General features: G+C 38.8%; 1 protein-coding gene across 4 annotated transcripts in view; it reads right to left on the bottom strand.

Annotated features, from left to right (window-relative positions):
• Positions 1 to 27,652, bottom strand: part of ATP11A (ATPase phospholipid transporting 11A) — a 302,717-nt gene that overhangs the window by 99,393 nt on the left and 175,672 nt on the right. For all 4 annotated transcript variants that reach the window (XM_082245175.1, XM_082245178.1, XM_082245177.1 and 1 more), the window contains exons 4-12: positions 26,611 to 26,691; positions 26,391 to 26,498; positions 24,808 to 24,936; positions 22,585 to 22,688; positions 19,764 to 19,814; positions 19,572 to 19,636; positions 17,621 to 17,702; positions 15,341 to 15,491; positions 14,901 to 15,098 (exon numbers count right to left, since the gene is read on the bottom strand). In XM_082245175.1, coding sequence (XP_082101301.1) covers positions 14,901 to 15,098; positions 15,341 to 15,491; positions 17,621 to 17,702; positions 19,572 to 19,636; positions 19,764 to 19,814; positions 22,585 to 22,688; positions 24,808 to 24,936; positions 26,391 to 26,498; positions 26,611 to 26,691 — 969 coding nt within the window. The remainder of the gene's footprint in view (positions 1 to 14,900; positions 15,099 to 15,340; positions 15,492 to 17,620; positions 17,703 to 19,571; positions 19,637 to 19,763; positions 19,815 to 22,584; positions 22,689 to 24,807; positions 24,937 to 26,390; positions 26,499 to 26,610; positions 26,692 to 27,652) is intronic.

Consider the following 27,652-nt stretch of genomic DNA (forward strand, 5'->3'; position numbering starts at 1 on the left):
ATGTATATTTTAAATCTATCAGTCATAGGTGTTCCTATGCTGCAACGTCTTCTAAAGCTACTACGTATATGGCACAGGTGTTTGTAGCAGTACCAGCCATAGTTGCACACCGCCAGTCATGGAGCCATTCCATATCATGGGACAATGAATTTCCTGCAAGTGTTAAGCAGAATCTAGCAGTTTACTGTAATATAACACCAAATTGTCCCCTCGCCATTGGTTGGAAAGAGAAACGCTGAAACAATGGGATGTTCGAAGGAGTGATGGTATTGCTTAAAAGGTGTCTGTTTTGTAAGTGTGGGTTGATGCTAGGGAAAGTGAATCTTCGATAAGAGACTGTAAGTGTGTGTACTAAATTACCTCAAATACCTAAATAATACCTCAATACGTGACAATAGATGATGAAAGCATGCTTGTTTTGAAAGAGGATTTCATAAAGCTTGCATGATAAGTAAATTCTGAATCAATGCGTGAAACAACTTTGGAATTTAAAGTGAACCTATTTTTAATATGTAAACTTCAAACAAACAATCCAAGTTGCATATAGCAGCATGAATAATTACAATTTTTATTTTTAGTAGAATTAGTGCCCCTTTCTTGGTATGAATGAACAATACTGCTCCTGAGCTCCCGCATGTGACCTATAGCCCAGGGAAATCACACATGACTATTGAGAAGCTCTGCTAAGCAGGAAGTAGACCAGCATGCATAATCAGAAATACAACTGGCCAGTATATATTTATGCGTACAAAATAAATATCTAAACACAGACTAAAGGGTAGACTTCTCTTTTACAAAAGAGAGAGAGAAGACCAAGCGCCGATCTAAGTGTAGCAATAAAGTCAATTTAATAGCAAGTCTTCTCTCTCTCTTTTGTCTTGGATCCATACAGGGTTACTTCACCCTACAAAGCCTGCAGCCATCAAAGTGTTAGCAATTCCTCTGGACTCTGCCATCTGCCTTTTGCCCATATCCAGATTATCGCAGCAGCTCTTGCCGTCCGATTGCGCCAATCTCCCCCCCTTTTTCTCTTTTAGGCTATGGATACCCAACAAATAAGCAATTGTGAGGTTTCTGAATACGATTTGATTTTTGTATATGATCAACCTCTCATGGTGCTCTCAAGCTCATAATACAAATTATAATGTGATTGGACTACCCCTTTAAGATCTACTAACAACTACAGTGCAAGGGCTTGTCTTGATATGATATACGTGTATGGAACTATTTAGGCAAATGCTACTTCATTTTTGTAAATATAAAGGTGATTGTACAGGAATTATACAGTCACAGTGTAACGTGTATGGCGAGCTTTAAGGTATAACTAAGGAAAAAACGTTTTTTTTTTTTTTTTTTTAGCTTTGGATAGAGTGGAGAGGGATTAGAAAACCTATGAGATATTATTGCAGTCTGTGCCCCCATTAGGAAGATTCACTCTCGATTTATCATTAAAATTAAAAAAAAGTAAAAGTAAAAAAAAGAAAAAAAAGAAAAACATTGTTAAAGTATAACTATAGGCAAAACTTTTTTTTTATTTATTTTTTATTTTCTTAGTTTTGGATATAGTGGAGATGGAATAGAACACCGGTCAGCTTTTATTGCTGTCTGTGCCCCGTTAAGGAGATACAACCTCCCTATTTGTCCTGTTTACCATTATTATTGAAAGTAAAAGAAAATCCCAAATTTTGGGTTGTCCCCAAAAAAATAACAGGGGGTAAATCTTCAAATGGGGACACTAGATCTGGTGCGCTGGAGGCCCCAAGGAATTCCCTTTATTTACAGGGATTTCCTCCCACTTTGGCTATGGGACAGAAAGTGAAGGGAATTGTGAAGAGGCATTCACTGATCTTGACTATATACATTTTACTGTTTGCAAAACTGTGCTTGGACATGTTTGTTAAACCTCTTTATATTAATAACATTTCTATTGGAAAAAAAAAAGAAATTAAAGGGAAATCTCTGCAATGGGATAGATGGCGAAAACCACTATCCACTAAGCTACCATACTACCTGTGACAGCCTGGGTGCTTCCACCAAGATACAGCCTCCTCCACTCTGGAACCAGGTATTATAGCTAAGCATTGCACCCAAGAACTAGACAACAATAGCTTAGGTGCAAACTGGAACTGACTTTATTGTAAACTCACACAGAATATATACCACACAAAATCAGGTAAGAGCTTCATTACATTATCCTAAACAATTCAAACTGTAAAACAGTAATATCAGTACATCTAATGAACTGCTAACAAAAACATAAACTATAAATTAATTAAACAGTAAGCTGAATAACAACTAGTCACCTAACAGTTATCTAATGAAACAGTAATCTAATTAACATAAACATATAACATCCCACAATAGTTTGTTATTGAGGTGAAGTGGACACAATACTAGCAGACAGACAGGAATAGATGACTCAGATACTGCAGCCAATCAGCGTATTCTTATAGTGGAGAAATCTCACTATCAGAATACAATGTCTCAGCTAGGAGGATTCCTCCATCTGTCTCCTGCTTGGGGGGAAACTCCTTTTTTTTTTTTTTTTGCCTAAAACAAAAACAAGTGATCTATAGCCAGCTTATGGACCTGTTCACACCTGAGCATATTTCAGCTCATAAAACACTCATCTCTGAAGTCTCTAAACGTCCAACAAGCAAAATCCCATTCATTTTAACGGCCCCTGTTCACATCTGAGCGTTTTGTCTCCAGAAGAAAAACGCCTGAAGCTCAAAAAAGTACATAAGCTTATTTTTTGGCTGATTACAGGCATTTTTGTTAGATGTCAATGCCTTCCCTCCAAACACCTGGAAAAAACTCCTGTAAAAAGCCCCCCAAAAAAAAGCCTGAAAACGAGACGCACAGGAGTTAATGGAGCCTAACCACTTGCCTACTGTATACTATATATATATATATATATATATATAGTTGGGGCACATGCCGCAGGTGGCTGATTGGCAGGTACAGTGGACTCTGTCGGCCGGCACCCGTCGATGCTTCGATACACAGGCAGAACGGCAGTCTGCCTATGTAAACAAGGCAGGTCGCTGTTCGGTCAGTACAGAAGGCATTGATCCTGTGTCTCTGCTAAGCAGGGGCACTGTTCCATGCCTTTTCCTAGTACAAGCACCTCCCCAACAGTATTAAAGCAGTGGTCAGGCACACAGTTAACCCTTTGATCGCCCCTGATGTTAACTCTTTCCCAGCCAGTGTCATTAGTACAGTGACTGAATATTTTAAGCACTGATCACTGTGTTCGTGCCACTGGTCCCCAAAAAGTGTCAAAAGTTTAAGTTAGTGTCCCGACTGTCCGCCCCAATATCACAGTCGCTGATCACCGTCTTTACTAGTAAAAACTAAAACATATCCCATAGTTTGTAGATGCTAGAACTTTTGCGCAAACCAATCAATATACACTTATTGGGATTTTTTTTACCAAAAATATGTAGCAGAATATATATTGGCCTAAATTGTTGAATAAATTACATTTTTTTATTGGATATGTTTTATAGCACAAAGTAAAAAATATTTAGTTTTTTCAAAATTATTCGGTCTTTTTTTGTTTATAGCAAAAAAAATATACACCACAGAGGTGATCAAGTACCACCAAAGGAAAGCTCTATTTGTGGGAAAAAAGGACATCAGTTTTGTTTAGGTACAGCGTTGCACGACCGCGCAATTGCCAGTTAAAATAACGCAGTGCCGTATCGCAAAACATGGCCTGGTCATGAAGGGGGGTACATGATCCAGAGGTCCAGTGGTTAAGAAAGGAAGTTTCCCTTGGTACACCTTGCTGGTGTGATAAATTATAAAAAAATATATATATATAAAAAAAATTCTACATTACTGCAACAATATTTGTTTTACGAGCTTTGGTTAGAGACACATTATTGATTACAATATATAAAATACCTTACTTTGTTTTACATTAGGTAGCGTACATTAGGGTCAATATTCGTTATGTGTTAGTTAATGACTGAAAAGTGCTGCCTTTTTATTTTAAAGCTTACTGGCCATTATTGCGTGTTGTTGAGCTGCAGATGACCAGGTTAGCAGAATGTTCACATCTGTGTTCACATGTGAATCCATGGCCACGTCATGAAAGCCAGCTGGTGTTTATTTACCATGATGTGTATTGTTTGTAAAAACACAGGGACGTGGATATCAAGGAGGAAGATGAATGTGTGGGAATAATTAGCACCTTCTGTTTGGAATCTTTCTTATAAATGCACTGTTGCTAATTGCTTTAGCGGCTAATAGCAGGCCTTTCCAATTTCAAACGCACAATAATTGAACAAATGCCTCCTCAGTCTTTTTATTTTTTTTCTATAAATTAACAAAGATATATTAATTTATAGGAGGATATGTATTAAAATGCTTATTAAGAAGAAATAAGTTGTTGTTTTACATGGTTATTTTATATATTGAGGTAAACTATTCTTTTTTTTTTTTTTTTTTTTGCTTGATTTGGCAAACGTTTGGTGGTGCTTGTGGGTTGTGTGACTCAACCGGGACAGGGGCTTTTGGAGGGAAATGCAGGGTAGCCTATTGACTATGGGCCCTGGCTTTTCAGGGGGGGGGCTCTATTCTTAGGAGGTGTGTGCCTGGGGGACCCTTGGAATGGTTTTGCTTCGAATTCGGGTCCATGTCCCCCCCCCCCCCCGAAACACACAGACTCTGGGAACCTAGGACCTGGATACAGATTTAGGGCCTCCTAGACTCAGAGACTCAGAATAGATGTTAATATAATTGGCTCAAAACAACCTGATGCTGGAGTCCCCTGCTATAATATGTTTATTAAGGTGTCTTTCTTTCATTGTATAATTCCCCGTTTTGTGCCTCCCATTGGTAATTGAGTCATCTATTCCTGTCTGTCTGCTAGTATTGTGTCCACTTCACCTCAATAACAAACTATTGTGGGATGTTATATGTTTATGTTAATTAGATTACTGTTTCATTAGATCACTGTTAGGTGACTAGTTGTTATTCAGCTTACTGTTTAATTAATTTATAGTTTATGTTTTTGTTAGCAGTTCATTAGATGTACTGATATTACTGTTTTACAGTTTGAATTGTTTAAGATAATGTAATGAAGCTCTTACCTGATTTTGTGTGGGCGGCCGCGATTGCTGTCAGGCACCTGCGATCGCTCCCCGCTGAGAGAAAAGGAGGGTCAGCAGCTGTAAACCCAGCTGACCGTTGTTCTCTCTGAAATGATCACAGAACGCCTGTGATCCTCCTATATAGGATCACAAGTCTCTATGGTCATTTCACAAGCCCATCCCCCATACAGTTATAAAACACTCCCTTAGGCTCACACTTAACTCTTTGATCACCACTGTGTTGACCCCTTCCCTGCCAGTGTCCTTATTACAGTAACAGTGCATATTATTAACACTGATTACTGTACTAATGTCACTGGTCCCCCCAAAAGTGTAAAAAATGTCAGTTTGGGGTCCAATCTGTTTGCTGCAATGTCGCAGTCCCGCTAAAAATCGCAGATCACAGCCATTACTAGCAAAACAAATATTAAAAATTACATAAATCTTTCCCCTAGTTTGTAGACGCGATAACTTTTGCGCAAACCAATCAAAATATGCTTATTGTGATTTTTTTTACCAAAAATATGTAGCAAAATACAAATTGGCCTAAAAGGATGAAAAATTTAGATTTTTTTATTTTTTTTTTTGGGAATGTTATAAAGCAGAATGTGAAAAATATTGTTTAATTTTTTCAGAATTGTCACTCTTTATAGCGCAAAAAATAAAACTCACACTGGTCATCAAATATAACCAAAAGAAAGCTCTAATAGTGGAAAAAAAGGACAAATTGTATTTGAGTACAGTGTCGCACGACTGCGCAATTGTCCGTTAAAATAATGCAGTGCCAAATTGCAAAAAGAATGGCCTGGTCATTAAGAGGGCAAAAACTTCAGATTCAGAACTGGTTAAAGACATAACAGTTACATAAGATAAGGAAATATATATATACTAGCAAATATATGCTCATACACAACATAATCAACTCTTCAGCTTGATCACAGTGTTCTAATGTTTAAAATAGATAAACAATCTCTCTTTGGGACCTATGATCACGTTGGGACCAATAACAATCCACTTAAATCCTCAGTGATATTGAATCCCCACACCAGGTGATGTGCCCATATAAATACAATTGGTACCACCTATGTGCTCTCAGAACTCTGAGCTCCAGAATGGTAATTATTTGCGTATACTGTATAAAAACCATCAGGGTCTCTCCACTCCCTGAATTGGACACATTAAGACCTTTATTATTCATGCAGCCCAAATACCTTGCCCTCTTGTTCTGGCAATAACTAATAGGTGTCTCCCTTGTTTCTTTCTCAGTGACAATGATCCCAAGTACAGAGAGGTCAATTATAATTTGTTTCTGCTCTGAACAAAACTTTTTCATCATAGCCTTTTTTTTTTACCAAAAATGTAGTTCTATTTTACTTACAGACCTATACCGAACTAGGATTTTTTTTTTGTAAAAGTTTGGATCTACTTTAAGATTCCAGCTTTCATTCTTCTAGCACAAATTAGAAAAAGATGGTTAACATTTGACTAGTTTGCATGTGCAAAATGTTCCTCCAGTTTTATTTGCATGGTCCCTTATCATTACAAATAGTTATGCTATGTGCACACTGATATTATTTTCAACCTTCCTTCCAGTATTTATGATGGGTTTGAGGAGGCGGCACAGGTACTCACATAAAATCAAGTGCAGCAGGAAAAGATTTTAGCCATATAAAAAAGGGACAGGACAAAGAAGGACATGCTAGAGCTATAAAACAAAATCGATGCATATGCAAGTATCTGTCATTTTTCTCTTCACCCATCAAAACAGGAAGAGGAGGTAGATAGAGGAATATTAATGAGCACAAGTACTTCAGGAAAATTTTGCAACGTATTTTAAAAGACACTAGGGAATGCAAAACAGTCAGATAATATTCTTAAAATGCTCTAGTCCTTAAATGTTTCTTTCAGTGAACAATGCCCAAGTGACACCAGATGACAACCTGAATTTAAACTTTGCCTACACTAAAACAACATCTTCAATCAAACAATTTTATAAAAGCAGAGCTCTGCAATATGTATGCACTTCTGAGGAATCCCTTCTGTTACATTTCTGGTCTCTCCTCCTTACTACGTCCTTGGTCCTCATGATGTATCAGATGGGGGCCTTTTCTTTTTCTACAAAACAGCCTGATTTTAAGGTGCAAATAACCAAAGACTGTGAAGCATGTAAAACAGGCACAACTTCTCATTAGGAAAGTGATTTAGACCAGCATCCTTAAAAAATATGTTTGTTCCAAAATGCATACAATTAGAACAGATGGAATTTGCATCTTACTGGATTGGTAGGTTAGACTACTGATGTTCACACAAATGCTTGCAAAAGTACCCGATTACATCAATTCTTGTATTAACTGAGCAAATATTTGACATTGGAGGGCTGTCCATCAAGGCAATAGGAATCGTGCGGATAAAAACACATTGAGATTCCTAAGCTCCACCCCTACACTCTGAGTCCTCTTATGCTCCACAGCCTAAAACTCTGGGACTCAGTCCATTATTCTGACAGTCTTATGTCTCCCTTCCTCACGCTCCTTGCTCTGTTCAAGGAGAAGGGTTATTCACCTGGTGGGTGTCCAATGGATCCACGGAGGTCTATCATTTCTTCGCAACCTGCTGCTTCTTTCCCTTGTGGCCTTCACTCCACGAAATCCGCAAAGCTTAACCCGCTGAATTTTTTTGATCCGCTCAACTATGACACTGGGTGTCCTCTCTGCGGTGTAATTTCCGATTTCCCCTTTCAAAAAAACAGCATTTAAACTCACTTGCCTTCGTGCCCCAGGCACCATCTCATGAGGTTATTCCTCCCTCAACGCACACGATTGTCCTGCTGCCGCTTGAAGAAGTCTCGATGAACATGATTTGGCGGCATCCATTGACCCTGACGAGGGGAGTAAGGCCCGGTCTCAAGTCGCAAAGTGCTCCTTTAACACTACTACATTGGAAGCTGCCTACAATGTTCTCTTGAGGCGACATTGGGTTCTGGTTCATACAGCCAATGCAAACCCATCCTATAGCGACAGGGGTTGTGGACATCGGGGAGACGTTATCCGCATCTGATATTCTCGTCCTTGGTTAACAGGGCTCTGGTCCAGGGTTTTCGGGCTCCTTCAACTCTTTTTTCATATTTTTCGTGATTAAGGACGCCAAGTTGGCTTTAGTGCATTGTCCTTTTCAGGGTCTATTTTTGTACCAAAAAAACTAGCGACTTACCTGTTTTTCTCAGTGAAGAGAGCCATTGCCAGAGCCTGGAAGAAACCCTCTGTTTTGATTGCTGTGGTGAGGAGCAAAATGACGGACCTTATGATTATTGAGAAAATGTCAAAAATTATCTATAACTCCCACGCCAAATTTTTAAAAATGTGTACCCTTGGTGGTCTTATGCCCTTCCCACAGTACCCTTGATCAGTCTGGGCACTTCCTAATTAATGATGCGGCCTAGATCCTAGCCTGTGGATATTTACCCTCCCCCTGTGTGCTGATGCATTTAGACTTTGGTCATTTTCGCAGACCTACGGCCTGTGCCCCGGGGTCCCACTTTGAGCACTTGTTCTATAAAATGGACCTGTTTTTGGTCATTCATTGATGTTCTGTGTAACTTGATGTCTCTCACCTGATCCCCCTGCGTGGGTAAACTGTTGATCTGCACCTGTGCATTTTTTTCAATAAAAATTATTGTTCCAGAAAAAACAATAAAAATATTAAATAAAAATAATGAATAGAGATTTTCAACAAACACAAGCTACCAAAATCTGTGCCCCTTCTATGGGGAAAACAGAATGTGGGACATTTATCAATGGTGTCACACACCAAAGCTAAACAGTAGCAGTGAGACAAATTGCACGGCAGATTATTTAAAAGGTTTCGGTTTGAGTCATAAATTCCTCACTTGACTGTTCTGTAACACTGCCTGTGACTAAATGAAACCTGATCCTTATCACTTTTTAATTATGCATCTATGTGAAAATCTACCTCATCTTCAGTAATAAATCTATCCCACACATTGCAAATCTGTTGTATTTGGCTGCCCAGGAAAACAGGCACATCTGGGTCATTAAAACACCGTAAACCTGTCCTGGAGACTTTGCTAAGTGGCAAGCAGCATGATTTTGTCTAAATGTGTAGCTAATTCGCTTGATAGACGCCCCCCCCCAATGTGTATTTCACCAAATTTGCTCACCAACATCCATCAGCCAAGTCAGAGAGAAGACTACTGCTGTTCTTGGTGTGAAAGCAACAACATTGAAGTTAAACAGATGTCTCGCCATCCATTATGTATGGCTACCTTAGATCATTTATAAAAATAAGAGACAAGAATGTTCTTCATAAAAGTCAAGACCATGCCCATAATAACCAATAAGATCCCTTGTTAATTTAATTGAAGAATAAAAGATTGAATGTGTTTGGTTGCTAAAATGTTGTATGTTATACTAAAAGTATTTGGAGAGAACCGAAATGCATAGACAAATCTACTATTCAAGAATGGTAATCTTCAGTGATTAGGTGTATTACCTGTAAGGACCTGTCTACCAAAATGGTAAAAAAAATAAAAAATGTATATATATCTCACAAAAGTGAGTACACCCCTCCCATTTTTGTGAATATTTTATTATATCTTTTAATGTGACAACACTGAAGAAATGACACTTTGTTACAATGTAAATTAGTGAGTGTACAGCTTGTATAACAGTGTAAATTTGCTGTCCCCTCAAATTAACTCAACACACAGCCCTTAATCTCTGAACCGCTGGCAACAAATGTGAGTACACTCCAAAGTGAAAATGTCCAAATTGGGCCCAATTAGCCACCCCCCCCCCGGTGTCATGTGACTAATTAGTGTTACAAGGTCTCAGGTGTGAATGGGGATCAGGTGTGTTACATTTGGTGTTATCGCTCTCACTCTCTCATACTGGTCACTGGAAGTTCAACATGGCACCTCATGGCAAAGAACACTCTGAGGATCTGAAAAAAAGAATTGTTGCTCTACATGAAGATGACCTAGGCTAAAAGCAGATTGCCAAGGCCCTGAAAAGGAGCTTCAGCACGGTGGCCAAGACCATACAGCAGTTTAACAGGACAGGTTCCACTGAGAACCGGCCTCGCCATGGTCGACCAAAGAAGTTGAGTGCATGTGCTCAGCATCATATCCAGATGTTGTCTTTTGGAAATAGATGTATAAGTGCTGCCAGCATTGTTGCAGAGGTTGAAAGGGTGGGGGGTCAGCCTGTCAGTGCTCAGACCATAAGCTGCACACTTCATTAACTTCTCCTCTTCTAAAGATGTCGCACAAGAAAGCCAGCAAACAGTTTGCTGAAGACAAGCAGACTAAGGACATGGATTACTGGAAACATGTCCTGTGGTCTGATGAGACAAGGATAAACTTATTTGATTTAGATGGTGTGTGTGGCAGCAACCAGGTGAGGAGTTACAAAATCAAGTGTGTCTTGCCTACAGTCAAGCATGGTGGTGGGAGTGTCATGGTCTGAGGATGCATAATTGCTGCCAGCACTGGGGAGTTACAGTTCTTATTACAGTTCATTGAGGGAACCATGAATGCAACATGTACTGTGACATGCTGAAGCAGAGCATTATCCCCTCCATTCAGAGACTGGGCCGCAGGGCAGTATTCCAACATACTATTATATAATAACGACCCCAAACACACCTCCAAGATGACCACTGCCTTGCTAAAGAAGTTGAGGGTAAAGGCAATGGACTGGCCAAACAGGTCTCCAGACCTAAACCCTTTTGAGCATCTGTGGGGCATCCTCAAATGGAAGGTGGAGGAGCACAAGTTCTCTAACATTCACCAGCTCCGTGATGTCGTCATGAAGGAGTGGAAGAGGACTCCAGTGGCAACCTGTGAAGCTCTGGTGAACTCCATGACCAAGAGGAATAAGGCAGTGCTGGAAAATAAGGGTGGACGCACAAAATATTGACACTTTGGGCCCAATTTGGACATTTTCACTTAGGGGGTGTACTCACTTTTGTTACCAGCGGTTTAGACATTAATGGCTGTGTGTTGAGTTATTTTGAAGGGACAGAAAATATACAGTGTTATACAAGCTGTACACTCACTACTTTACATTGTAGCAAAGTGTTGTCGCATAGAAAGATATAATAAAATATTTACAAAAATGTGAGAAGTGTAATCACTTTTGTGAGATACTGTGTATATATATATATATATATATATATATATATATATATATATATATATTTTTTTTTTTTTTGATTTGGGAGCACCTGGAATTGTTTGTTTCCTTTAAGGAGAGCACTTATTTCATTCCGTCCGGTAAGGAGGAATTCTAACAGGTGGAGGGAATTCAAGTCACTTATTGCTTTTGAACACCATCTGTCACCAGCTACATCACCGAAAATTGTTTCAACACAGACACATTAGTGTCTTGGGACTTTTTCTCACATATATTTATATGTTAGAGTTTTGCACCTATATTGTTTATATTTGAGGTGCACATCATTTGTTTGCATTTTTGCACATATTTCAGATATAGCGCACCACCAACTACACGCATTTACTTATTTTTATCTGGGAGCAGCATATCACGGATCAGCGCACTTTTCTTTTTCACATATTATATATATACATATACACATTGCTCAAAAAAATTAAAGGAACACTTTGAAAACACATCATATCTCAATGTGGAAAAATCTCAATCTATATATCTATACTGAAATGGACTGGGTAATGTGTTAGGAACATCGTTTATTGCCACATCGTTTAATGAAAATGAAATTTATCAACCTACAGAGGGCTGAATTTAAAGACACCCCAAAATCAAAGTGAAAAAATGATGCAGCGGGCTAGTCCATTTTGCTGACATTTTATTGCAGCAACTTAAAATGGTACTCAGTAGTTTGTTTGGCCCACTTGTGCTTGTATGCATGCCTGGCAACATCGGGGCATGCTCCTTTTGAGACGACGGATGGTGTCCTGGGTTATTTCCTCCCAAATCTGGACCAGGGCATCACTAAGCTCCTGAAAAGTGCAACCTGGTGGCATCAGATGGACCAGAACATAATGTCCTAGCGGTGTTTTATTGGATTTAGGTTAGGCGAGCATGGGGGCCATTCAATGGTATCAATTCCGTTATCCTCCAGGAACTGGCTGCATACTCTCGCCACATGAGGACGGGGATTGTCGTGCATCAGGAGGAACCCAGGACCCACTGCACCAGCGTAGGGTCTGACAATGGGTCCCTGTAGAGGTCTGTGCATCTCTCCATGGGTATACCTCCCCAGACCATCACTGACCCACCACCACACCGGCCATGCTGAACAATGTTACAGGCAGCATAACATCCATCACGGCTTCTCAAGACCCTTTCACGTCTGTCACATGTGCTCAGGATTAACCTGACCTCATCTGTGAAAAGCACAGGGCGCCAGTGGCGGACCTGCCAATTTTGGTGTTCAATGGCAAATACCAATCTAACTCCACTGTGCCAGCCAGTGAGCACAGGGCACACTAGAGAATGTTTGGCCCTCAGGCCACCCTCATGAAGTCGGTTTCCGATTGTTTGGTCAGAGACATTCCCACCAGTGGCCTGCTGGAGGCCGTTTTGTAGGGCTCTGGCAGTGCTCATCCTGTACCTCCTTGCACAAAGGAGCAGATACTAGTCCTGCTTATGGGTAAAGGACCTTCTACTGCCCCGTTAAGCTCTCCTAGAGTAACTGCCTGTCTCCTGAAATATCCTCCATGCTTTTGAGACTGTGGTGGGTGACACGGCCAACCTTCTGGCAATGGCACGCATTGATGTGCCACCCTGGAGAAGTTGGAATGCTTGTGCAACCTCTATAGGGTCCAGGTATCGCCTCATGCTACCAGAAGTGACAATGACCCAGGCCAAATGCAAAACTAGTGAAAAAACAAAAAAGATGAGTAGGGAAAAAAAGGTCACCGGTAAAACCATTCAGTTTTGGAGGTTGTCTCATTGTTGCCCATCTAGTGCCCCTGTTGTTAATTTAATTAACACCAAAGCAGCTGAAACTGATTAACAAACCCCTCTGATTTTTAACTGACCAGATCAATATCACAGGAGTTTAATTGACTTGATGCTATACTCTGATTAAAAAGTGTTCCTTTCATTTATTTATTTATATATATATATATATATATATATATATATATATATATATATATATATATATATATATATATATATATATATAAACAGGAAGCGTAGACAGCTATCATGAAGGCGGATAAACAGAAATGTAACACTGTAGGGAATAAATCACAAGGGACCACTGTAACTCACAAACACCATAATGTGGTATAACCTCAGGGCTTAAGAAATGCTACAAAGTAATACTAGCAGAGGAAAATGCATCTAGCAAGTTAATATAATGATAATGTGTCAAAGATATAGCTATTCATCCTAATCAGCGTGCAAATATGTAGATCAAAGATCAGAATTTGTGATAATGTTAATCAAAACAACAGCCTTCAGAATTATAAGGGCTCATTGCAATGAGTGTTGTAGACAAGAACAGTATTATCCTTCCAAATGTATGCAGCTGTATTCCAATAGAGAACACAGCATTTGACATGAAAAGGATGCATTTGACTTGCTTTGTCTGCAGTTCAAACACACCTTATAGGATACAGGACATTCTGCATCCAAAGATAAGCGGCACAACATAAAGCAGGTCAAACGCAGCCTCTGAACTGTTATGTGTATTAATCAATAAAAGTTTATGGCATTTTGCTGATTGGCAAACATGTCAAATGCAGGAAAACAATGCCCATACCCAACACCCATTAGCCCAAATAATGTTTTGAAAGACCAACACAGAAAATAAGAGTCAATTTACAAAATGTAACATCAAGAAATTATTAGAACATAACCTATTGGAAATGGCGACTTTTACTGGCAAACAGTGTTAATTTTGACATCAGATTTCCATTGAGTTTTATTGACTAAAATGCCATTTTAGTTTTAGTCGTATTTCAGTCATCTGAGTTGTTTTAATTTTAGTCATATTTTAGTTGACTAAAATCTCCAGTACATTTTAGTCAACTATAATCTAACGGATTTAGATACATTTTATTGCATTATTTCTTTAGAATTGACAAACATTATATACTCCTGGAGTAAAAATCTATTATTTATAGTATTAAGGTTGGAACATGCACTACAGACACAGATTTAGCCGTTGTGATATAGTAAGTCTTCATAAATGAAACCAAGTTTCATAAACAAACAAAAATATTGCTTTTTGACAAGCAGAAGTACAACTTATATGAACCCCCCCCCAAATATGAACCCCCCCCCCACCAAAGAAAAAAGTAAACTCTAGTGGCTGTAATACCATTGCACATATTACCTGAATATATTACCAACATTAAATATTAAGAAAAAAAAATAAGAAAAGCTTTTTTCTTAATTTTTTTTCTTTCAGCAGCTTAGTAGATGCCCCCGATGTATTCTATTGTGGTAGTGCAGTGGTAGTTTTGACGTCAAATTTCAATTTCGTTTTAGTCATAATCTTGACTAAAATGCCATTTTAGTTTTGGTTGTATTTTAGTCATCTGAATTGTTTTAGTCATATTTTAGTCAGCTTAAATATTTTAGTCAACTAAATTAACACTGCTGGCAATCCTTTTGTATGCCTAAAATGATTAGCAAAGGAAATGATGACAAAAAATACTTAAAATATCTAAATTTGTGTATGTTTTGGTAGTTGTGCACACATATATGATTATTATTAGTTCCTTTACATATAGTGCCACATTTACTTTCCATTTTTTATAAGTATGCATTGATATTTTACCTGTCCAAGCTCCTCGTTAAGATCGGAGGTGTTCACCAAAGGACCTTCTCCGATTGTCTCATCAAACATCTCCTCATCCCATGTGAGGAAATAAGAGCCCAGGAACTTCTGCATTTCTACCGTGACGTACATAGAGACGGGAATAATGTAGTTGAAAAGGACCATAAAAGCCAGAAAGTCTGTGAATGCTCTGATTAACTGCAACGACACAAAACAGACAAAAAAAATATATATATATTTCACTATAAGCGCAACTAGAAACATAAAAACTAAACAACGTCACAGAGACCCCAAGAAGACAAAGGAGAACAGAAGAAAAGAAGACAACACAAGTTGGAGGGGCAGACATAAGAAACAGAGAAGGAAATGCAAGCGACGAAGAGGTAGACCCAAGACGTTGTGAAGTGGACATACATGAAATGAGCACAACGTTTTCTCACCAAGTGTCTTTGTCTTTCAGAGTCCGTCTTTTGGTTGTACCAAGGCTCATCACGGGAAGCCTCACTCTGCCATACATATTTCAACACCGTGTTTATCAAAGCTTTACTGATGAGAATACACAGGTAGACTATAAGGTAGGCATTCATTGACCTAGAAGGAAAATATAAAAGTCATCTCTGAGCTGTATTTGGCTCCTTATTATACAGAAAATACATCTGTATGCATATGATATTTTTTAGTTATTAATATCCTGGAACAACATGACAGCTTAGCAAGGATATTCTTAGCCATGCTAGTATTATGTAAAGGGATTAAACATACTGTGTGTCTCAATGAAAAGCACTGGACTTACAAAGGCAGCACTAGGGAAGGCTCAGATAGCGGATTATACATATTTTGGTCTATTAAAAAAAGTTGATAGTTTGTTTCTTGTGTACATTGCATGCACGTGTGTCCACCTACGAACACCAAAAACTTCACAGACACAAACTTCACAAACTGTGTTTACAATGCTTCAGTTTGTAAATGAACGAGAAGCTGCTCAGTACAGAGCACTTCTAATTCATTCACTGCCCCTTGCAGCTGAGGCTGCAAAAAAAGGCATGTGTGTTTGAGCTTTGGGGTGCACACCCTAATGCTATAGGCTGGGATCACCTATGCTTCCAGGAATTACTGCTGACCAAGGCTGTAATATTACATAGTGTACATAGAGACACATACTATATTGTGCCTCCATGGAGAAGAAAATATTAAATACAGATATCATTTTTACATTCAATTTAAACACAACAGAATTTACAATCTTGCAGAAGGAGCTGCAACGTGATGCATGCGCAAGAGTGTATTCAACACACTCAAAAGTGTAGCATACCTGCAGTGGTGGGGGAGCAGCAAAGGCACAATATTTGAACACAAGGGCTGCAGAAAAAGTAACTATAGGTGTTTTTTTCTATTTTTATGAAGTGTGTTTTTTTTCACAGGTGACCTTGTGGGCACAGACATTTTAAATGATTGTAAAGGATTGTGTTTTTTGTTTTTTTTTTTTTTTTAAATATAACAAACATGTTATATTTACCTGCTCTGTGCAATGGTTTTGCACAAAGCAGACCCAATCCTCCTCTTCTCGGGTCCCCACGGAGGCATTCGTGTATACTTGTCCCCGAGCCGGCTCTGTGTGTCAATTGACACACAGAGCGAGGCTCAGCCCCGCTCCCTCCTCACTGGCAGTGATTGACAGCCAATGGCTCCCACTGTTTTGTCTGAGCCAATAAAAAGTCAGAAAGCCTCTGCTCTCGGGGACAGTGTTGGATCGCGATCTCACTCAGGTAAGTATAACGGGGGGGGGGGGGGGGCATGTCTTTAGAACCATTTTAATGCATGTATTGAAAGGTTACTTACAGATCTAGGTCTTTATTTTGGTGCACAATCTATATAGCTGGCTATACATTATTTACATTTATACAGGCCATACATTATTTGTATGAACATTTGTACAAAAATTCTCTTCAGCACATTCAATGACAAATGTCATTCAAAAGCACTTCAAAAAACGTTGTATGGGGTTTTTTTAATCATACTCCCCGGGGTGGATGCAGCATCGGTTGGATGCTCCATCTGTCCCCTGGCTTCTCTTACACTGAGTACCGCCGATCGCTCGGTTATCATAGCTCTCCAAGCAGGGAGCTGCTGACTATTTCTGTTCTGCCCCCTCTTCACTCACTGGAGTGCTGAGCTGTGGAGGGGCGGGAGCGGCCATCTCAGGCTCTCAGCGGCTCGCTGAGAGGCTGAGCTGGGTGCCGGTGGTCCAGGCATGTGGCTGGATCCTGACTCCATGGTCATGATGACGCCCGAGCCTAGACAAACTCTGTGACATCAGCAGAGAGTGGACTTCAGACCGCTCTCTAAAGAAAACGAGTTACAGGAGTGCTGCTCTCCTGTGATCCAAAGGAGTGCTTTGGCTGTACTTCTTTAACATTTGATTTTGAAGTGAACAGACATTCCAGAACAAAAAACACCTACACTGTAACAAATTCATTCATTCATTCAAAAAAATGTCCATCCTACTCCTTTGAATTTTCTTATCACTGCTGATGAAACAAAAGTCAAGTTGACCCCCACTAACAATGAGAAAATTGAACAAACATTCTTAAAAGTTAAAATTTTCGAACAAAATTCTACTAGTGTATAGCAAGCTTTAGATTGAGGTGCGTTATCTTCAGCAACATTGCTAAATTGTTACATGCAACAACAGTCATAAATAATGCAGTAGAACACTTTACTTTTCAACAGCAGATCTTTTCTGTGATTTGGATTGGTAATTTAATGCCATCTTGGTTTCCATTCCAGTGTATATAGCGACACCTAGAATTAGATAAGAAGAGTAAAAGGAGATTGTTACTCGAGACCAGCAAACTGAAAAATCTACTGAACACCATACATCCAAGGACAGACCCTCATCACAGAGTGATTTATAGGCTATCCAAAACTAGACATTTACAAAGGGAATTCTCTACTGCTCTCTGTTGAATTGGGAAGCTGACATTGGTTTAGATAGACAAAGAAACATAATCTTACTAATCCTTTACTATATTAATCTGTGTTTGTCAGCAAAAATACAGTACAAAAGGAAACAGTAACCTCTAGCCACCCAGCTACTGCGGAATTCTCTGTACCAGCATGCACTGGCAGTCAGTGTAAATGATAAAAATGCCTCTACTTTGGTGAGGCTGAAAGCTATTGCTTCTCCAATCTGGACAAGAACATTCAGGCAGTCATTCTAAAGCTTCCTATATATTTTAGAGGGTGGTTGTAAAGAAGGGAAATCTCTACAGGTACAGTGCTTTGCGAAAGTATTCGCCCCCCTTGAACTTTGCAACCTTTTGCTACATTTCAGGCTTCAAACATAAAGATATAAAACTGTAATTTTTTGTGAAGAATCAACAACAAGTGGGACACAATCATGAAGTGGAACAAAATTTATTGGACATTTCAAACTTTTTTAACAAATAAACTGATAAATTGGGCGTGTGCTGTGTCATTTAGCCCTTTCTATCACCTGAAATACTTGGCTGATCCTGCCTGGCTCTGCCCTCCCCCCTGTAAACTGACCACGGTTTATCATGGCTGCTGAGCCCTGACACCGTGGTCAGTTTACATGCCTCCACCATCCCACTGTCTCTCCTCTTTTCTCTATTACCCTCTCTCCCTGCCTGTCAGCAACTGACAGTGCCTGCCCCTCACCTCCTGCTGAAATAACTGTAATTTTCAGGCGATCTCCTTCCTGTCTTCTTTAACAGGTTTCCGACCACCCGCTACACATTTACTGCGGCAGACTGGCTCTCCTGCGTGAACCAACTTAGCCCTACGTCAGTTGCACGCGTGGTGCTGGGGGGGGGAGTGCGCGCCACCGGCGGCCCGCTTCCGCCCCCACTAGGCAGCGGGGATGCCAATCCACGGGGCCGGTGGTCGATATTGCCATCGGGCACCCGTGATCGCTCCCCACTGAGAGAGATGGACAGTCAGCTGTTGTAAACCATCAATACGTCCCAGCACCTTTCATGTCAGAGATACTATAAGAGCAGGCCATATGGTCTGAGCATAGAGGTACAAGCTTTTTTTTTGTGGGTTAGGAGCAATGGTGCAAAGACTAATTTCTATTTGTAATGTATTGTTAGGGAGGAAAAAAACAGTTATACAACATTTCACTCCATACGGAATACTTATTTATTTTACTTTCAACATAAGAACCTGGATATATGGGAAGTGATAAAGGAAAAATGTCCCTAGCAAAAGAAAAGAATACAACAAAACACAAATCCCTTAAATACTGAGACTTTGAAAAAAAAAAGTTGTGCTGCCAATAACCACAATGTATGTTTCTGAGGTTAGATAAAAACATTGGGCTGGTTACGAGCAAAGTGCAAGATTATTATTTTTCCTTAATATGGGTATTTAATAACAAAATATTTAATGATTTACAGGGTGAACAAGGTTATAGAAGGGTAAAAGCATGTTTGATAATTAACTGGTATACTTATTTAAATGGATTTCTAAATGAAACCTAACCAAAGTACAATTATAAAGAAAAAAGCAGAGGCAATATCTGACCCCAATAGAGGAACTCCCTCTCTGGAAGAAGGATACCTGTTAATTATACTGTAGTGTACAATGGTGGCAAAGTATCCAGGCACACATTGTCAATTTACTGAACAAATTTTCGGTTTGACTTACCAAAAACCCTTTCTGTGTTTTTCAGTGTGGCGCCACGAAGCAACAGGTTCTCAGACCCTAGAGGCCTGAAAATTAAAGAATAATATTGAAAAAAAAAAAAAATCACATAAAAAAATAATAAGTTGAAAAATATAAAAAATACAATTTTCGAACTGTAGAATTTAATTATAGAAGTGTTAAGCAAGCCCTAACCTGGCAATAGTGTCTTCTGTTCCATTATAAATATTTATTCTGCCAACAAACCTGAAAAATAAAAGTGCCACATACAACAAAGTTAAAATTATATACAATCATTTGAATGTCCTAACAACAACTTTATCATTATTACTATTATTATTGATTTTTTATTTTATGTCTAAAAAAAAGTATTCCGTAAACAGTAGCCAATGCAAAACCGATTTTCCTAAAACCGATTTTCCTACTGAAAGCATAGAAAAGGAAAAGCTGAAAGTGCCAAGAATATAAGCAATACAATATGTACATATTCTAAACGAGTAGTAAAAGTACTTTGAAACATGTCCTCTGTAGCACGGGGATGCACAGGTGTGCATGCGTGTGGACAGTCCCATTTATATCTATTGGGACACTGCAGCTGCACAGATATAGCGGTTGTGTCCCAATTTGACTCACCCAGGATACATACATGTAATTGCTGCATCTTGAATTGATAGCTATGAGACTGATGGCACGGGGATGCTTGCAACACCTGTGCATCCCCATGCCAGTAAAACATGGCCTTACACAGGATACATATGTAATTGCCTTGTGTGCAAAAAGGCCAAATTCATCTTCAATGTTCACAACAGGGACACTGAAATTACAGCTTTTTCCTATAAATACAGAATCTTTGGCAGCCTACCAGACTGCGTACCGAGTATAAACACACAGCAGGTATTTCTAAGCTATTAGAACTAGACTGAAACATAGTTACATAGTTAGTCAGGTTGAAAAAAAAGACAGTCCATCCAGTTCAACCATTAATTAAAAAAAACAAAAAAAAAAAACACCACAACCACATAATCCCATATACACAATCCTATATCTATAGTTGATCCAGAGGAAGGTGAAAAATCTTAGCAAAGCATGATCCAATTTGCTCCAGCAGGGGAATAAAATCCTTCCTGATCACCCGAGAGGCAATCAGATATTCCCTGGGTCAATTTTACCTATAAATGTTAGTACCCAGTTATATTATGTTTATATAGGATAGAATCCAGACCTTTTTTTAAAACAATCTACAGAGTAGGCCAGAACCACCTCTGGAGGGAGTCTATTCCACATTTTCACAGCTCATACTGTAAAGAAACCTTTCAGTATTTGGAGATTAAATTTATTTTCCTCTAGACGTAAACCTAACTTAAGAGTTGTATTTGTGAAATTTGAGGGCCTTTGGAATTAATAAATTCCCAGTACCAGCAGTTAGCGTTGTTTAAAGCTCTTCAAAGTCTAGGCTCAGGTGCACTTTAACCGGTTGCCAACCGCCGCAAATACATATACTGCGGCAGTCAGCCAAGGCCAGGCAAATGGGTACGTCACTAGCCTGTCACTGGCTTGTGAGCCAATAGCGGACGAGCGCCCGCCCCGGCTTGTTCCCTAAGAAGTCAGTGCGTGTGACCGGTGGACCTGATGTCCGCCGGTCACTCGCGATCGTGCGCCGTGAAGGGAGAAAGGCAGGAGGCTAATATAAACAAAGCCGCCTGTCATTCTCCCCTGTGTAAAAATGGAGATCAAATGGTTCTACTATGTAGGACCGTTGATCTCTGTTCTTACACCAGTAGCCATGTCCAATGACAGTTAGAAACATGCCCCTAGGGACATACTTAACCCCTCCTTCCCCAATAAAGTTAACCCCTTCCCTGCCAGTGTCATTTTTACAGTAACAGTGCATATTTATAGCACTGATTACAGTAGTAATGTCACTGGTACCCCCAAAAGTGTCAAAAATGTCAGTCAAGGGTCCGATCTGTCCGCCGCAATGTCGCAGTCCCGCACAAAAAAAAAAAAATCGCAGATTGCCGCCATTACTCGTTAAAAAAAAAAACAACAAAAATGACAAAAATCTTTCCCTTAGTTAGTAAACGCAATAACTTTTGCGCAAACCAATCAAAATACGCTTATTGTGATTTTTTTTTACCAAGCATAGGTAGCAGAAAACAAATTGGCCAAAAATGTTAAAAAAATTTGATTTTTACCTTTTTTTTGGGGAATTTCATATAAAAAAATGTGAAAAATATTGTTATTTTTGCGAAATTTTCGCTCTTTTTTTGTTAATAGCGCATGATCAAAAAATCGCACAGGTGATCAAATACCACCCAAGGAAAGCTCTGTTTGTGGGAAAAAAAGGACGTCAAATTCGTTTAGGTACAACGTCGCACGACCGCACAATTGTCCGTTTAAGTCACGTAGTGCCGAATCGCAAAATACCCCCTGGTCGGAATGGGGGTAAAATCTTCCGGGGCTTAAGTGATTAAGTGTAATTCAAGCCAAATGTTTTCAGCTTAGAATGAATTAGAGAAGGGTTAGACCTCTTGTGTTTGTTTTTTTTTTTTTTTAATTGCCGTCTGCGCCACCATTGGTGAGATTTTCTTGCAGTTCCTATTCCCAGCAGGAAGTATGTGAAAACCTCCTCATAAGAAAAGGAAAATGACAGTTGTCAACAGAATAGGTGTATGCAATGGGGGATTTGAATTCTAGCCCCATGTTGGTAATAATAACATTTTACATTTTTCATCATTTTCTGTCTGACACACTGTACACAAGGACAGACAAAATAGAAAAAAAAAGGGTGAATCTCCAAATTGTAAACCAAGGCGGCAGAAAAAAAAAAAACTCCTCTTCTCCACCCTATCCAAAAGTAGAACAAATAGTTTTGGTTGAGGTTCTACTTGAAGGATAGGAATCGACACCTTCCTGTGCAAATGCGCCGAACTACAGCTACACTGTTTCAATGTGGTGTGAAGCTTCTGTGATGCGGGTGAATGACCTTGTCTTCCCTAGAAATGGTTATTCTTACTTGTAAAGATCAGGCTGAGGTTGTTCACATTCAATGGTTGCATGCAGAGTGTCCATATCTTGCTCATGGTAAAACGCTTTTGTATCTTGAACAGAAAAATATGTCTAGTATGGGGAAAAGAAATGTAAGTTTTATACACATTTTATTTCCAGGTAAATATGTATTCAATAGTGAACTTAATAAATAAATAAATATACATTTCAGATGTTTGGTCACCTTACATAAAGATAGAACACAAAAGTTCACCATTCTTTGAAAGGTAATATAGTATTGTGTACATATACAGACGTTAGACCCCACTCACACCTAAGCACAGAAGGAACGCGCTTTTACAATCAGATTTTTTCCATTTCTGCTCGCGTCTCTCCTGCTTTGAGGTGCCTCGCACCTGAGGCAGCCCATTCCCCACCAGGCCAAATAGAGGAATAAACCCCCCTCAGGAGATAAATAGACTGCAATCAAAATTTGGCAGAGGGCCTATCTCTACCTTACTCTTACCCAAAACTAAAAATAATGCATATACATAAACTTTAAACATGCTCTTCTACAGGTACACTTTAGGCTCCATTTACTCCTGAGCGTATAGTTTTCAGGCATTTTTTGGGGCGTTTTTCAGGCGTTTTTTTTTTTTTTGGTGTTTTTCGCAGGTGTTTGGAGGAAGGCATTGAAATCTAACAAATACGCTTGTAATCTGCCAAAAAAAAACTCATGTACTTTTTTGAGCTTCAGGCGTTTTGCTTCAGGCGACAAAACGCTCTAATGTGAGCAGGGGCCATTGAAATGAATGGGATTTTGCTTGTTGGGCGTTTTGAGACTTCAGAGATGAGCGTTTTACGAGCTGCAATAAAAAGGAATAATGGCGAGAATGCCTGAGTGTTTTAATAGATTGTGTGGAGGTGTCTACTGTGGCCGAGGGCAGTAATATGTAACAGAAAAATCTATATTTGACTATATTGTAATTGTAAACTATGTTTATCAGCATTCAAGGGTGAGTTCACACCAAAAAAAAATATACTAATCTACTTCTCATTTATATTAGAAATTAGATCAAATGGAGACAAAAATGGAGACAAAGCAGCAGCCCAACAAAAGTGGCTAAAAAAGGCAAATGAGGCCTAGAAAAACTAAAGATGCCAAAGGGGGTAAAAGTTAATTTATTTAATGTCACATGTGCATTTGTGCTTTATGTTGGTCTAGGATTTGTTATTTTCACTTTACAGGATGTAAGATAGACCCACATTTTTGTATAGTGTATTAAAAGTAGAATCCATATAAAACTTTTCCTAGTGCTGGAGTTGGTAGGAGTTAGAACTAGTGTCGGATTTTATTTGCTGTATAGTTCATAGTCCTATCGCATACCTTCCTGGTTTGTTGGCTCGTGTGTAATGGGTGCTGAAGCGATCACCAGTTGGCAACTGGATCAGTTACAAGTAGATACATATTCGGCCAGCACACCAAGGATCTTGCAAAAGCAGTCCAAAAAACTTTATTCCAGATAAGATCACATCAGAAAAATATAGTGCAACATTTCGGAGCCGCACAGGACCCCTTCGTCAGGCATGTGTTTTATTTGCTGTCTGTGTCCTGCTGGGGGCATCCACCATTACCATACCTCCCAACTGGGAATGAAGGACACCTATTAGCAAAAACATGTTGGCATAGGACACACCCCCTGTCATGCCCTCTTAAAGGAGAATTATACAAAAAAATGATTAGTTAAACCCACAAATACTTTTTTACCACTACTATTCCTTTATATTGACTTTTGGAATTTACAAATGCAGCAATTTAGAAATTGGATGAAAGGTTTAACACTGGGAAACACTTTCTGAAATATAAAATGTGCATTTTATATACAACTAAATAGATCAGACTAAAATGAGGGACAAATGAGGAGGAAAGAGTGACTTTGTTCCAAATCAGGGACAGTCCCTCGAAATCAGGGACACTTGGGAGCTATGCCATTACTTTTTGTCTTGATGATTATTCTCAATGGAAGAGAAAATCATTTTTATTAGGTTGTCACCAGCACAAAAGTGATAGATACTCACATCCTGCAGCGTACACAGATAGCAATACAAAACCTGTTAACCTTTCACAACCAACTATAGAACAAAATTGGCTGGTGTTTACATGTAATGTAAAATGTATTGTGTAACTTTTTTCATTCTTTACATATGGTGCTAATTAATATTACATTAAAAAGTAGACATTTGAACTCACTTTGTGGCTGGATTCTCCATCCAGACTTGCTGTTGTAACAAAACATGTCCCATCTTCTCTACTTGAGGAAAGCAAGATCATATCACATGGAAAAACTTCATCTTCTTTTACCATTACAATGTCTCCAACCTTGAAAGTAAAGTAACTTACATAAGTCTATAATATACCAAGAACCATTAAACGTTAATGACTGCACTTCACTGGGATTGCAAAGGGAATTTAACTAAAAGATCCCCCTGTTCTTACAAATAAGGGTCAGAGTTAAAGTTGAGCCTTTAATCGATGAGTAATCATTTTTGGAAGGAATATATTACTTTACTTTAGTGTAAATTTTTAAAGATTTTTTTGTGGCCAGGCTGTATTTACCATCTTCCATGGTAAATACACAGTCACATTCCCTTACATAAGTATTTAACTGATGATGACTGGCCTCGGTACATGGTACATCTTATTATTTGCTATTTGTTGCATGTTTAGTGATATTGTTACTAATAATACAGTTTGCATATTTTTACAATTACAAAGCTATAAAAAAAATTACATTAATTATAACTGTCGTCCAATCCTCAACAAAAGGGAATGTGCCAGCCAAATCATTTTATTTCTTTTGATATACATACCATCTACAATGTAAAGATGTAAAGAACCAAAATATCTAATAGCTATGGTAAATAGAACTACTGTATAGGCAAAACTTTTTTTTTTTTTTTTTTCATTTTTAGATAGAACAAGGGAGGGCTCTAACCTCTGGCAGATTTTTACTTTGAAAAAGTTTTATACTTTAAAAAAAATCAGCTATTAAAAGATTGATGTCTAATATGACCAGCAACAACTGGATTGCAAAAAATTATGGCATATCTATTGACTTATAGCAATCAAAGTGTAACTAAATGCAATTTTTTTTTTCTTAGTTTTGGATAGAGTGGAAATGGATTAGAACACTTGTTGGGTTTTATTGCTGTCTATGCCACTGTTGGGGATATTCAGCCTCTCTTTTTCTCTTGTTTACCGTTACCAAAAGTGAAAGTAAATGAAAATCCCAAATTTTGGGTTGGCACCAGATGATTAACAGAGGGAAAATCATCCAATGGGGATTCCTTCACTTTGGAGGGATGTCATATCACTTCCTGTTTTGTCTATGGGACAGAAGAAAAGGCAAATCTCCGCAACTGGACACAAATGGCAAAAAAAAAAAAACAAAAAAAAAAACTGAATGGTGTTATAACCCTCCATCCAAAAAAAAAAATAAAAAAAAATTGTTGTGCCTTTAGTTCTACTTTAAGGACTAATCCTGGCCAACTGAGAATAGTTATTGATTAGAATTGATTGGACAGGTATTTTAATTTCTAGGGGTTCATAAACATACTTGGTTAACTGAATGAATCCTGCAAATATATAGAGACATCTTTTGTATTAAAGTCCTTGATAGTCTGACAACCATCTTGTATTTATTGAGGGCCTAATATGCAACTGGAAACAAAGATATTTTTCTTGCTTCCCATCTTTATAAATTAGACCTGTGGTGATTGTTGCAATAAAGTACACCATATTATGAAGCATGTGTTTTCTGCACTTGAACTTACTCTTAGTTTCTGGCTTTGTTTTCGGACAAGTTTACCATGCTGGATGACATGGACAGAATATTGGTTCATTGCATTGTCAGCTTTGTGCCTTAACCAATCTTCATAGCCCTACACAGAAATAAATAACGGAGTTGTTTCAATGTAAAAGTTGACCGTCAGTTTTAAACACGTATTCATTTAAATTGTAATTCTGAAATAAAATGCGATACATATTAGTTACCTGTTTAATTGCAGTCACAGTGATGACAAAGAAAAGTGGTAGACCACTGGTTATCGGACTAGTTGGTGTGTCAATAATAAGCTGCAAAGCACAGTTACATATAATTAATTCATATTATAGTTAGATAAATAAAAAAACAATTTGAAGCTGTAATGAAGGAATATGTTAATTATAAAAGACACACACAACAAAAATGCTGCTCAATCCAACCTATAACGTACAAGGAAGAAGGGCATTCACTGGAAATCCCCTAAAAATGTCCCAGACTTTCATTCAGCAGAATTCAGTGCTGGGGAATTTTAGTGTTGTTCAGACTATTATGTCACATATGTACACCTTTTTCTTGCTAGTAATAATTGATTTGAGAAACTACCACTTTTTCGTTTCTTGCATTAATGCAGCAACACACTGGTGGCCCCCAGCCTGAAATTCTGGTGTGTTGTTGTACAGAGAATGGGGTTACCTCCTACATATGGATGAGAAGTGTAATTTAGCTTAAGTCGGTTATACATGGATTGAAACTGGGCCTGGTTTGGCAGGGACTGCTGAGTATCAATCAGTGTATGGGCAGGCTGGTTGTACACAAGTCGATCTATAAATTGACTTGTGTACAACCAGCCTGTCAGGTTTTTCCCAACATTTGATGTGGATGGGGGTATCCTTCCCACTGTGCTATTGTGTTCTGAAGGTGGGGAGCCTTCCCCGACATCAGAATACAATACATTGATCAGTGCTGCCTGATATAGCCGGTGGCACTGATTGGTCAGGAAAAACCCAGCAGGCTGGTTGTACACAAGTCGATCTATAAATTGACTTGTGTACAACCAGCCTGTCAGGTTTTTCCCAACATTTGATGTGGATGGGGGTATCCTTCCCACTGTGCTATTGTGTTCTGAAGGTGGGGAGCCTTCCCCGACATCAGAATACAATACATTGATCAGTGCTGCCTGATATAGCCGGTGGCACTGATTGGTCAGGAAAAACCCAGCAGGCTGGTTGTACACAAGTCGATCTATAAATTGACTTGTGTACAACCAGCCTG

Source organism: Pelophylax lessonae (genome assembly GCF_965119305.1).
Source record: "Pelophylax lessonae genome assembly, chromosome: 2".
In the NCBI taxonomy this organism is placed as follows: Eukaryota; Metazoa; Chordata; class Amphibia; order Anura; family Ranidae; genus Pelophylax; species Pelophylax lessonae.